Below are 12,687 nucleotides of genomic sequence, written 5' to 3'. Positions count from 1 at the left end.
TACACATATATATATATATATACACATATATATATATATACATATATACATATATACACATATATATATATACACATATATATATATATACATATATATATATACACATATATATATATATACACATATATATATATATACATATATATATACATATATATATATATATATATATATATATATATATATATATATATATATATACACACACACACACACACACACACACACACACACACACACATATATATATATATCTTCATATGTGCTGCAAAAATGTTTACTACAAAAGGCAGTCTGGAGTCTTCCAGGAAAACAGCTCCAGCCAGATCAGCACATGAGATGTCAGCCTGTTTATTTATCTTGTTTTCTTGTCAGTTCAAAGCCTCTATTACATTTCTAGCATTGTCTTACCTGATCTGCATTGTTACACAAAGTGATTTCACAGCACTTTAGAGGTGTTACGCTGTCAGGATGTAAACTTTAAAGATGTGTCTGAGATTTAAAAAAACAAATCTGCTGCCAATTACCCATAAGGGGATAAGGTGGATGTTCCCAGCAGCAATTCTAACATATGAGTTCGATTGAAAGAGGACTCATTTGTATGTAGGGAAGTGGAGGAGCAGAAAAGGGGATTTTGGCCTTAGAGCACTGCCAATGTCAGGAAGGAGAGGAAAGAATACTAAACTTTGTGCTCCATCAAGCCAGACTAACCAAAACTGGAAGTAACCTGGTTCATTCTGGCCTCAAACTAGACATTTTGACAATACAGTGAAAACTGACAACCTTGGCAAAATATCCAACACAAACAGAAATATACACTTTCAATTCTATTGCATTCAGACCTGACTTTCCCTCCCACTTGGGGTACAACAAAAACTCCTAAGGGTAATTAACTGGTTGATGTTAGTTATTGTGGCTTTAGCTAATCAGAATAGATTACAGATTAAGGTGCACAGCCGACCGAGGGGACCTCAGTCCTCCCCACATTCACTGTTTGATGACTGCAATTGACCCTTGTGGTCTGCCATGGCAGCAAGGGTCGATAATAAATAATGCTTGCTATTAATTAGCAATCTAATTGACTAATTCTGTGTTCAACAACCCTTAGTTTAGATTTCCCCCAACAACCGAAGTGATAACATAAGCCCACCATTAATTAACAGAGAACTAACTGTTAGCTCCTTGGAGGTCCGCTCAGGCTGCTGGGAAACCCCAAAAGTCAGGAGAAGATTTACTTTATAGAAGGCCTATTCTATAAAACTGTGTGGGGGTTTTTTGTTTTTAATTTATTGCATTAGGATGCAACTCAATTACTCGCTGAATCAATAAAATGTCAGAAAATTGTGTGAAATATCCACCACAGTTTCCTGGAGCTCGAGATGACATCCTCACATAGCACAGCCCAACACATTTATCTCATCAGGCAGAAACTAAGATTATTTTAGATTATAAATCTGCCAAGTATTTTCTCAATTAACCGACATCTTTTTGTCTATAAAATATTACAAAATAGTGAAAAATGCCTATTTCCCCCAGGCCAATGTGATATATTTTGTTCAAACAACCAAAACCCAAAGATATTCAGTTTACTATCATATATCACAAAGAAAAGCTTCAAATCCTGACATTTTTGTTTGAAAGAAAAACTGAAATGATGAATATTATCAAAAGAGTTGCCAGTTTATTTTTGGTGAACTGACTAATCGATAAATTATTGCAAATATTAATCATAATTTTCTAACAAACTAGGAAATTATTAATTTACTAATCTTTTCAGTTCAAATACACATTCCTTAACACAAATAAAAAAAATTTAAATAGTTTTTCCAGGCATACAGCAGCTTTTCTGAACAAAAAAAACTTTACCACAAACGTGTTTTTCTCATTCAAAGAGTGTGAAAAGGCAAAACATTTTCAGACTGGGGCACTTCTTTGTTTATAGTGTGATCAGGGGTTTTTATATCTGCCGTTTCAGCCAATTCACTATCTATTCTGACAGAAAGATAAACACAGAAGTGCTGATACAGTCAGAAGTCTGAGAAAGCTCACTAGCTTAAAAGACGCACGCGCGTGCGTAGTGTGTATGTGGCGAGTAGGCAGCATGCTGATTATGATATGTTCTTGGCAAATAAACTTATATACAACAATATATAATTACACGGCAGAACTTTACAGAGCACTGAAAGCATTCATAAAAAGTGACGGTTTGCATGTGTCTGTTTTTGAAAGAGACTGTTTAAGAGTTTAACTTTCTGCGTTTTTTCATTAGATAAACACGTAACGTAGGCTACAACAGGCCTACATATAAACACGCGTTTATAACGTAATAAACTTACAGAAAAGTGTGTCTTAGCCTATTTGCTAATGTACCCACTTATACATACAGTAGCCTAGCCTATAGTCCGATGCATAGAGCACCACTGTAGGCGGTGCAAGATAAGTTAAGGGAGGGAAAATAACACGGAATCCGTGTAAGCAAAGTGGCATATAATTATATCGTTTATGCTTCTCCTGTTTTATATCAGCGGCTTATTAATTTATTATTATTAATTGTTTTTGCCTACCGATCACTGGCAGCCCCCTTAGCAGCTCCAAGTAGCTTCAACTTGTTTTCCACAGTCCTCAGAATAGGATCTCAAGGCATGTTGCGGCGTGTCAGCCTTGTCTACGCCCTCCACAGCATGGGAAATGTAGTCCAGTAGGTGGGAACAGAACTCTTTATTTTCTCATACTACACAGATTACACTGTTTTACATGATTTGACCATATCACACCAGGTTGAAAAACTTCACGTAACACACTGTTGGTATAGTGAGAGGCGAATGAAACAAAAACAAGTTTTAAAGAACTGGTGAAATCCATTATTAAAAGTTGAGAAATTATATTTCTATGGTGACTTGAGGTCTATCTGTGATTTGCAATGTGATGACCTCATTAGCACTGGTGGTATATCTTGTCTACTATACGGTATCACTAGAAAGTACCAATAATAATCATCATAATAATTAGTCTGTACCCCTGTTTGTACAACTATTTCTGTTTTAACCCTCAAAACATAAAATAAGGAATTTCTGCATCACGTGTAGAACATGATCTCTATAATAGTAGGATACAATTTTAATGTCATAGACATACACATAAGGTCCAGAGCGCCTCATTCAATTTGATCACCACAAGCCCCTTAAAGGGAAGTTCTTGATTGCGGATTTAGTAGTAAATTGTAAAAGTGTCCACTCTGTAGGGAGATAATAGCGGTGAGAGCGCAGCCAACAGTAATTATTCATTCTTACGCCTTGTCTCACTGGGTTAATTAGTAGAGAATTAGACAATGGCAAAGTTAACGATCCCTCATTTTGCTGGGGAACCCACAGAGCATCCTCAAGGACCTCTGCTGGTCCCCTATCCCCACTTTGGGAAGCCAGTGCTGTAATCGTCCTAACGAAGGCATTCAGACACAAACTCTGGGTGTATGATGTAGTGTCCAGCTTGGTAGGGCTTCACCACATGGAAGCAGCTGTAACCCCCGCTGTTAAGAGACCATCAGAGCAAAAATGGTTATTATTTATGGCACACTTAGACATCTTTTCATCTAGACAATATCTTTAGGAAGGAAGGAAAAGGAAATTCAGTATGCACCTATTATCCAGGCTGCTATTAGAGCCAAACCTCCGGTTTTGTGCCTGCAGGAAGTGGTGCTGATCTGCTGGAGGGTTACTGGTTTGGGGTCTTGTCCGATGCTGGGAACCTGCATGTTGCCTGTCAAAAACAATGTCAGCTTCCATTTATTTTTATACATTAACAGGACTTGATCACTCAGTAATGTTCATCAACTTATCCAGTGTATTCAGGGTTTAAAGGCCACAAAAAGAGGTCAGAGGTCATTCTCTCACCTGAGTTGCTGTGCTGAGAGTGGATGAACGTTCCTCTGATAATCCCTTCTGATGCAAAGAAAATCAATTAGAATCAATGTGTATTTAGAGGTATCTTTGGACCACAGATTAAACTCATCAAATGCTACCTTGCTGGGTTCTTCAAAGTTGTGTGGAGCTTAAATACGGTGCCAGCAGGAGGCTCGGTCAGCTGTAGTATCTGCAGTCTGTCAGCAGGTGGCAGAGCTTGCACTGTGGATGGGTTGACCGGGGGCATGTGGTTTGGTTTGCAAGTGTCCCCTGTGCATAGATAGTTGTCATGGCAAGCCTTAACTGGACTGTGGAATGATAAATGTCTGACAGGGGGGAAGAGAGGATGGCCCGTGTCCACAGGTGGCGAGGGGTGCAGTAGTGTGCTGTGTGACCTGTAGTTGGACTGAGGACTCCGGGGAAACAGAAAGTCCTAGAAAAGCATGGAAAAGATGGGCGCGTATAGGTAGAAATATAAGAAGAAGTAGAAGATAAAGGGAAGAAGACACTGGATATCACAGTCACAAATAATCTCTCCTCCTCACTCTCCACTAGATTGAACATTCCTCTTTGCATGTACAGAGTATCTCACATTTAATATGGTTTTAATATGGCATTTACACTTTTTATTTATTGATTCTCATTAAAAAAACTTTTTCCTAAATTATTACTTTGACATTTCTCTCTCAGTACACACAGAATGCAAAGAGCATTCAGGCTTCAAAATACCATTTGGATAAAAAAAAATTCTCTTTGTATTATTATCATTATAAAACACAAAAAACTGAAAAAGTGAGACAGTATTGTGTAAACTGTATATTTTGTATACATCAATTTCACCTCTCTTGTGCAGTCATGCAGTCAAGTTTTTTTTTTTTCTTTATAGTAAGTAGGGTGACTGTACTCTCCTCTTAGCTCTGCTTACTCCATATCTGGATAAATAAATAGGCATGGAAGAAGCACTGAATTATAGATGGGGTACAGCTTTCATCAAGGACAGGGACATCTAAACAACAAGCCGTCAATTAGTGTAAGACACTTAAGTCTGGCTAGAAGAGAGTGCCAATAAGAAGTTCCCCAGTTAGTCTGATTTGATCTTAAATCCACCACCTGGAAATGTAATGTTAGGTTAAATTATGTTGGTAACATGATTTACTACCACTTACATGAATTCATGAATTTATTAATTCTACACCTCTTTGCACAGGCAGAAATAATCACATTGTCCTTTTAAAGCTCTGCAGTCCATGCAGCTGTGCTTCTTACCGGCCGGGGCTGGGGGTTGTTCCTGCGGTGGGCAGAGGTGGGTCGAAGTTGTTCTCGTTTCGCTCTGCCGGGAGAGGCAAACTGCTCTTTGTACATGGTGATGTAGAGCTGGGGAGCCATCTTTACTTATGGTCTTACTTATTTGCTACTGCTTCCCTCCAGTCCGCCTGAAAGTCATGAACATCCTTCTCCTTCACCGTCACCTGGTGGCTCCTCCCTTTTTCTCATACTTGTGTATCTGTTGTGCTTGTGTGGGTTTATGTGTGGGTTTTTTCTGCTTAAAATTGTTGCTGGATTGTGCGTATGCCACCTGTTTTTCTGGAATGTATTACTCTTTCTGTGTTTAATGTGTCACAACGTAGTATTTCTCTTGTGCATGCATCAGTAGCTATAAATCCTGCTTGGATTCTATCGACAAACTCATAGCTGGTAAAAAGCTGTTACCATCAAACTTTTGGCTATTGTGATGGAACTGCTTTGTTGGAAGACAGGTTAAGAACATCGTTGCTAAACCAGAACAACTCTTTGTCCTACCTGAGCACTCGGCCACTAATCTTCCTAAGCCCAGGCCCCCTGCTGAGACACACATACCTGGGGTCACTGTCCATGACCTACTTCCCTCCCAGAGGCCCACACAAATGAGCCAGCACTGATCTCAAATATTGCTCAGCTCCCAGCTGTTTAGCCACCTTGTAGTTAAGCAGAACCAGTCTTATCAGATCTGCAGAACAGGAACAAACCAGGAAAGGGATGGGATTTCTCAGATCTCCCACTACCACCCAGGGTCACCTCTGTTCATTGTCAGCATGCCCCATTAGCATCAATAATTCACCAAGCACTATAGGGTGTCTTTGTGTCCCCACTGCACTCACTAGAGTTATCTGTGACAGTAACTGGCTGTTCATCTCGCTACAGTGGCTGGGCCTTTGTTTGACGGCCACGTTAAGCCCAGGCAAATCCATGTCAACAGATGCAGAGCAGAGGACATGGGTAATCATAGTAATGATGCGGCGGGAAAGTTAAGGGTGCTTAAATCAAATCCAATCTCTAGTTTGTGTTCCCAATTTTTCCTTTATTTTGTTTACTTCACATCTCCTGCAAACAAGACATTCTAGTCTTTTCATATAAGAAATTGTTTATAGTAGACTGGATTTATGTGTACTGAACATAAATTAGAAAGAAAATGCACACGTTGTCAGTTATGCATATGATCCGTCTTCAAGATTCTTGGTGCATTGCTTTCATGTTCTGCACAGCCATTGAAGAAGTCCAACATGTGCAGTGCAGACTTCAAAGCCCTTCTCATAGACTCTGTATTCACAGTCTTGTTCATTGGTGCTTTGATTTCACTGCTGCTTTGAGCTTTGTGTAGAGATAACCAAAATTCTGTAAGAGAGAGCAGACAGATACTGTGAGAAAACAAACCTGATGCGTCAAGTGTTGTGTACCTTTTAAAAGCATAAGACAACATGCAAGGTGCTACGCTGTTTGCAAGGATGTAATGTGGCAATACAGTATGAATGGGCAATATAAAAAAAGGCACAAACCTGAATGGTATAGTAAACAATCCCCAAATAAGCAGCAATGCAGCCACCAAGGAAGAGATCAAAGGCTGCAGGCTTCACTCTGGAAGAAAAGTGTGTCCGTGTCCAAGTGTGTTTTTTTTTTTTTTTACCACATGCATAAAATGCATATGAACACATATATTCACCTGTACATCACCACTGGTTGGCTCATTTGATCAAAGAAGGTGATATCTGGGTCCCTTTATGACAAAATACAGTAAATCAGTAATGATATCGTTCCACTTCTCCTTGCACAGTGTGTGGGGTTTTTTGTGTGTGTGTGTGTGTGTTTTCTTCTACTACTACATATTACCTCCTATCCTGTCGGAAGGTGTGCCTCAGAACTTGCTGCAGGTAACGTTTGAACTCATGCTCCAGTGAGTTAACCAGCAGGATGTGGCTGGGCTCCTTATCCAGCAGCTGGGCAGCCCGAGGGACTGATGCCAAGAAGGACATCAGGCTGGACATGCGACCGTCCTGGAAGTCCTGCATCAGGAATTTGGATGTGAATTCACAGGCAGAAAAATATATTTTATATATAGATTATAATATAGATTATCTTTTGTGCCATCACATAAAACTAAAAGGTATTATACAATAGGGAATACAATTTGTTGTTGTTTTTGATCATAAAGGACCCAATTTGCAATTCACATTACAGTTTTCAATTTAATTCAATGATTCAGTGACTTTTCAATTAGAGTCTGTTGACATCAAGCTGTAACTAAAATACTAAACATTCTACACTTTAAACCTTTTACAAATAAATTGAAATAAATTGCTCTGTTAAAATGCCTCCAGTCTTCAAATGAATCAAATTAACAAGCAAAGACTATTATATAGATCCAGGCTCTGTAGATGCAAACACTCTGCAATGCCTATAAACTAACACCAGAGGTCAGCCCTTGTCTTTGCACATTGACCAAAATAACCAGGAACTTACCATTTGGCCCTTGAAAACCTGCACATCTTTAGGTGAACCCTTGTGGAAGACAATAAAGATTAATCACACAGGAAATAAAAGAAGTGATGGTCTGTATTTGGATACATGGGTTCTGTTTTCAATGCACTTAATCACCTTGTCGGAGAGATTATACATAAAACGGGCCAGTGCTTCTGCTATGATGATGCCATTACGCTTAAGTTTCCTGAAGTCCACTTGTGACCTGTGAGAAGACACAAAGACAACACATCTCATCGTAAACAAGGCCTTCAAGCACCTAGTCATAATAATCATAAACAGAATTAAAATCCTACATGGTGTCTAGTATGGAGCCACGGAGCTGAGATTTGGGGTCTTCCATGTGAGACAGCGTGAAGCTTGGTATCCTGCGCAGGCTGTACCGCTCATGCTCCCAGGCTACTGCAGACTCCACAAGATTGATTTTCTTATGGACCAGTCCCACCTTCACCCATGGAAATCTGGAGGAAACCACCTGGAGGGGTGACCACAGATTTACAGTCGTGAAGACAGAAAGATTGGCCTGCTTCATATTTTGAAACTAGCCGTAAAGCTTGTTACCTCCTCTAGCAGTTGAATGAAAGAGTACATGGGAGTGTCCGGTTTAGGAGGGCGGGACACGTGCATGTACAGTTCATCACTGTTTGCCAGTGTGTCCAAACACAGAACAAATTCCACATTGTCATGGAGCAGGCTGGACTCTGGAGAGAAACAGATGTTCAAATATATTAGCGCTGTAGACTACTTACCACATGTTCAATACAGCATAGGTCCCAAAGCCCAAAAACTTACCAGCATGGTCCATATTCTCTTCAATCCATCTCTTTGTACCAAGAAAATTGTATTTTCCTGCTCCACTTAAGGAGAACATCAAATTATATCTGAAAAAAACAAAAACAAACAGTCAAGCATTTTATTCATGATGGACCAAGTGCTATGGTATGTTTTCTTATCTAACAATGTGATACCCTGTTTTTCACATAATGGTACTCAAAACAGATGATCATAGTTTACAGCTGTCTTGATAATGGGAAACAGATTTCTGACAGGTTTGGGTTATTTTACCATTATAAAAATAGCATTACATTATTAGCATTACTGGGTGCTTTGGATACATGTAATGAGCAAATAGCTTTATGTTTGGTTTTGTTAAAAGGCCCCTCTATATGGGGAATTGTAACTCACAGTGGTCTGGTGCTTGAGCTACTAAAAAGCTTCTGGAAAAGGCGTGCAAGCTCCAGCAAGATGGTGACCCCACTGGCATTAGAGTCTGCTCCATATGACAGCCACTGTGTTACACACAAATAGAAACACATACATGCACACAGTATCACACTGCAATGCTGACATTTTAATCAACATAAGGGGAATGGATTACACTATTCAACAGGGTCTTTGGAAACTGTCATACACAAATCTTAATGAAGTGTTTTATCATTCTGATGTGACTCACCGGTGCCAGCCCATAGGAATCATAATGGGCAGTGATGACGATAGTGGGTGCATCCTCCCCTTTTCCAGGAAGCACTCCCTGAAATAAGCAGTTATGCAGTGCTGAAATGAGGACCAAAGCCAAGCCAAACTAATCAGGTTTGACTGAAATCTGAATAATCACTCTGTTGAGTTTTATACTCACCTCCAGTGTGGTGATGGCGTTGTCAGTGATGGCTTTAATAGGGACATTGTTGCTCACTAGGATCTGAAAAGCTGTAGCTGTGACCATACTTCGCAGGACTGCCAAAAAAGAAAACATACGAACCACAGACATTCAGTGTTTCAGCTTCCTTACAGTGAAATCAGTAAAATACACATCCATTTATCCTCTTGCTCCACTCACCTCTGATGAATATAGACGAGGTCCGGGTGGCTGCAGCTTGCTTGACCTCCTCATACATATAAAGCAGCTGTTCATCCTCAGGCGCCACATACACAGGCATGAGGGTCTCCTTCAGCAAGACCTCACTCTCACTCACCATGAAGGACTAGGAGGGAAAAGGGATTGTTGAAACAACTCTTTCTGTTAATACATATAGTCACGCCATTAGGTTATGTGGTGAGGTACATAATACTGTCTAAGAATTTTAGGCAGGTGTGGAAAAATGCTATAAAGTAAGAATGCTTTTAAGAAATAGACGTGTGACTAGATTACATGGATTAATTAACAAAATGTAAAGAGAATGAACAGAGGAAAAATTTAAATCAAATCAATACTTGGTCTAATCACTCTTTGCCTTCAAAACAGCATCAATTCTTCTAGGTACACTTGCGCAAAGTTTTTGAAGAAACTCAGCTGGTAGGTTTGCCCAAACATCTTGGAGAACTACCCACAGTTCTTCTGGACTCGCTAAGGTTGAGATCAGGGCTATGTGGGGGCCATATCATCACTTCCAGAACTCCTTGTTCTTCATGCTAAAGGTAGTTCTTGATGACTTTTGCTGTACGTTTGGGGTCGTTGTCATGCTGCAGAATAAATTTGGGGCCGATCAGATGCCTCCCTGATGGGATTGCATGATGGATTAGTATTTGCCTATATTTCTCAGCATGTAGACACTCATTCTTGTACCGCTCTCCAGCCCTTCTGCTCCAGCTAAATATTTAAAATTTTGACTCATCAGTCCAGAGCACCTTATTTCTGCACCCCAGGTCCTGTGTTTCCGTACATAATTGATTCGCTCAGCCTTGTTTCCGTGTCGGAGGTATGGCTTTTTGGCTGCACATCTTCCATGAAGGTCACTTCTGACCAGACTTCACCGAACAGTAGATGGGTGTACCAGGGTCCCACTATTTTCTGCAGCTCTGAGCTAATGGCACTGCTGGACATCTTCTGATTGTGAAGTGAAGGAAGCACAATGTGTCTTTCATCTGTTGCAGGTGTCTTTGGCCGACCACTATGGCTACAGTCCTCAATGCTGCCTGTTTCTTTCTGATTCTTTCTGATGAGCTTGGACAGCACATCTGGAAACTCCTGTTCGCCTTGAAATGTCTACTGAGGAGAGACCTTGCTGATGCAGGATAACTACCGAATTGGATGTTCATCCAAACTACCGTTTGGATGTTCCATACCCAGTTGTATTCCTCCTACACAACTGTTTCTGTTCCAGGTGATTTTGGTATAATTGTTTAATCATAAACCTGACAATTTGCCTACAAAAATCCCTGACTTTGTGCAAGTGAACCTAGATGTTAGCTAGCTGTTTTGAAGGCAAAGAGTGGTCACACCAATATAATCTATTAACATGACTATTTTTGAAAGCATTCTTACATTACACCATTTTCCCACGCCTTCCTAAAACCTTTGCACACTGTCTTTTCTGCTGCTGCTGTCATTTTCTCCATGTTGCCTTATGTGTCCTAGAGCAGAAAGGTGTTCTTGGATGACTTGTTACCTGTACAGCGTCATGGGGGATACTGGAGATATTTTTAGGCAGCAGGATCAATAGAGCAGCCGCATTTTGCCTCTGGGCCTCGAGGAATTTCTCTGTGCTGAAGTCCAGCACCTTCATGATGACACAGCGGCGGGTGAGCACCGGCTCATCCACCGAGCGTGCCTCGGCCACCACAATTGCTCCACGGCAACCTCAGCAGACAAAAAAAGACAACGGAAAAATTAACACAAATATCAACTCAAGCTTCAAATACTTGTACTTTAATTTTGTATTTCCCTTTGATTTATATATACACACACACACACACACATATATACTTTTATAACATATACTTTTATTTACTACACTACTATACTTTATACTCCACTACTTTTATCTGACAGCTATAGATTAATATTTGCATATTAAGATTTTAAATGCAAACATGATCCATTTATGACATAGGATACATGATTAGACACTATCAGTTGAATTTGGCTCCATCTACAGTCTCCTCCAAAAGTATTGGAACAGTAAGGCAAATTCCTTTGTTTTTGTTGTTCACTGAAGACATTTGGGTTTAAGATCAAAAGATGAGTATGAGACAAGAGTTCAGAATTTCAGCTTCAGTCTCCTCTTAAGGAGGTGAAATGCATGCTCTGTTGGGTTAAGGTCAGGTGATTGACTTGGCCAGTCTAAAACCTTCCACTTTTTTCCCCTGATGAAGTCCTTTGTTTTTTTGGCAGTGTGCTTTGGCTCATTGTCCTGCTGCATGATAAACTTCCTCCTGATTAGTTTCAATGCATTTCTCCATAAATTGGCAGACAAAATGTTTCTGTCCACTTCTGAATTCATTCTGCTGCTATCATCATCAGTTACATCATCAATAAATATTAATGAGCCTGTTCCAGAAGCAGCCATGCACACCCAAGCCATGACATTACCTCCACCATGCTTCACAGATGAGCTTGTATGCTTCAGATCATAAGCAGTTCCTTTCTTTCTCCACACTTTGGCCTTTCCATCACTTTGGTAGAGATTAATCTTGGTCTCATCAGTCCATAAGATTGTGTTCCAGAACTTTTGCGGCTCATCTCTGTTCTTCTTTGCAAATTTCAATCCGATTCTTCCTGCTGATGAGTGGTTTGCATCTTGTGGTGTGGCCTCTAGTCTTCTTCCAACAGTGGATTGTGATACCTTCACCCCTGCACTGTGGAGGTCATTGCTGAGGTCACTTACTGATGTTTTGGGGGTTTTCTTCACAGCTCTCATGATATTTCTGTCATCAACTACTGTTGTTATCCTTGGCCGACCTTTTTTGACGTCTGTTGCTCAGTACACCAGTAGTTTCTTTCTTTTTCAGGACATTCCACATTGTTGTGCTTGCTATACCCAATGTTTGTCCAATGGCTCTGGTCGATTTTCCTTCTTTTCTCTGCTTGACAATGGCTTGCTTTTTTACTTCATGTTGGTTTATCCTCTTTAACGGGAAATGCAGTCTTTATAGGTTTGAACCAAGGATGAAAACTTAGATTAGTCATGCAGAGTTATTTAATGTTTGGACAATCAACCTAAAAGGCAACACCTGGGCAACAAGAAACATCTGTCAGTCACATGTTCCAGTAGTT

At 40.1% G+C, this 12,687-nt stretch overlaps 2 protein-coding genes across 2 annotated transcripts in view; both read right to left on the bottom strand.

Moving 5' to 3' along the window:
* The window catches only part of myorg (myogenesis regulating glycosidase (putative)), a 7,650-nt gene extending 4,961 nt beyond the window's left edge, over positions 1-2,689 (bottom strand). The window contains exon 1 of the mRNA XM_046029433.1: positions 2,568-2,689. The gene's annotated coding sequence lies outside the window, so the exon portion shown is untranslated. The remainder of the gene's footprint in view (positions 1-2,567) is intronic.
* A 3,808-nt stretch (positions 2,690-6,497) lies between these two features.
* The window catches only part of zgc:109965 (Nicalin-1-like), an 8,101-nt gene continuing 1,911 nt past the window's right edge, over positions 6,498-12,687 (bottom strand). The window contains exons 2-15 of the mRNA XM_046028801.1: positions 11,081-11,271; positions 9,532-9,676; positions 9,331-9,428; positions 9,148-9,225; positions 8,880-8,983; positions 8,487-8,575; positions 8,256-8,395; positions 7,991-8,169; positions 7,812-7,899; positions 7,677-7,715; positions 7,047-7,219; positions 6,880-6,933; positions 6,716-6,794; positions 6,498-6,554 (exon numbers count right to left, since the gene is read on the bottom strand). Coding sequence (XP_045884757.1) covers positions 6,498-6,554; positions 6,716-6,794; positions 6,880-6,933; positions 7,047-7,219; positions 7,677-7,715; positions 7,812-7,899; positions 7,991-8,169; positions 8,256-8,395; positions 8,487-8,575; positions 8,880-8,983; positions 9,148-9,225; positions 9,331-9,428; positions 9,532-9,676; positions 11,081-11,271 — 1,514 coding nt within the window. The remainder of the gene's footprint in view (positions 6,555-6,715; positions 6,795-6,879; positions 6,934-7,046; positions 7,220-7,676; positions 7,716-7,811; positions 7,900-7,990; positions 8,170-8,255; positions 8,396-8,486; positions 8,576-8,879; positions 8,984-9,147; positions 9,226-9,330; positions 9,429-9,531; positions 9,677-11,080; positions 11,272-12,687) is intronic.

This window comes from Micropterus dolomieu, linkage group LG18, assembly GCF_021292245.1.
Source record: "Micropterus dolomieu isolate WLL.071019.BEF.003 ecotype Adirondacks linkage group LG18, ASM2129224v1, whole genome shotgun sequence".
Taxonomy (NCBI): Eukaryota; Metazoa; Chordata; class Actinopteri; order Centrarchiformes; family Centrarchidae; genus Micropterus; species Micropterus dolomieu.
Note: the sequence above shows the minus strand (reverse complement) of the source record. Positions and strands in the feature narration are given on the sequence as shown.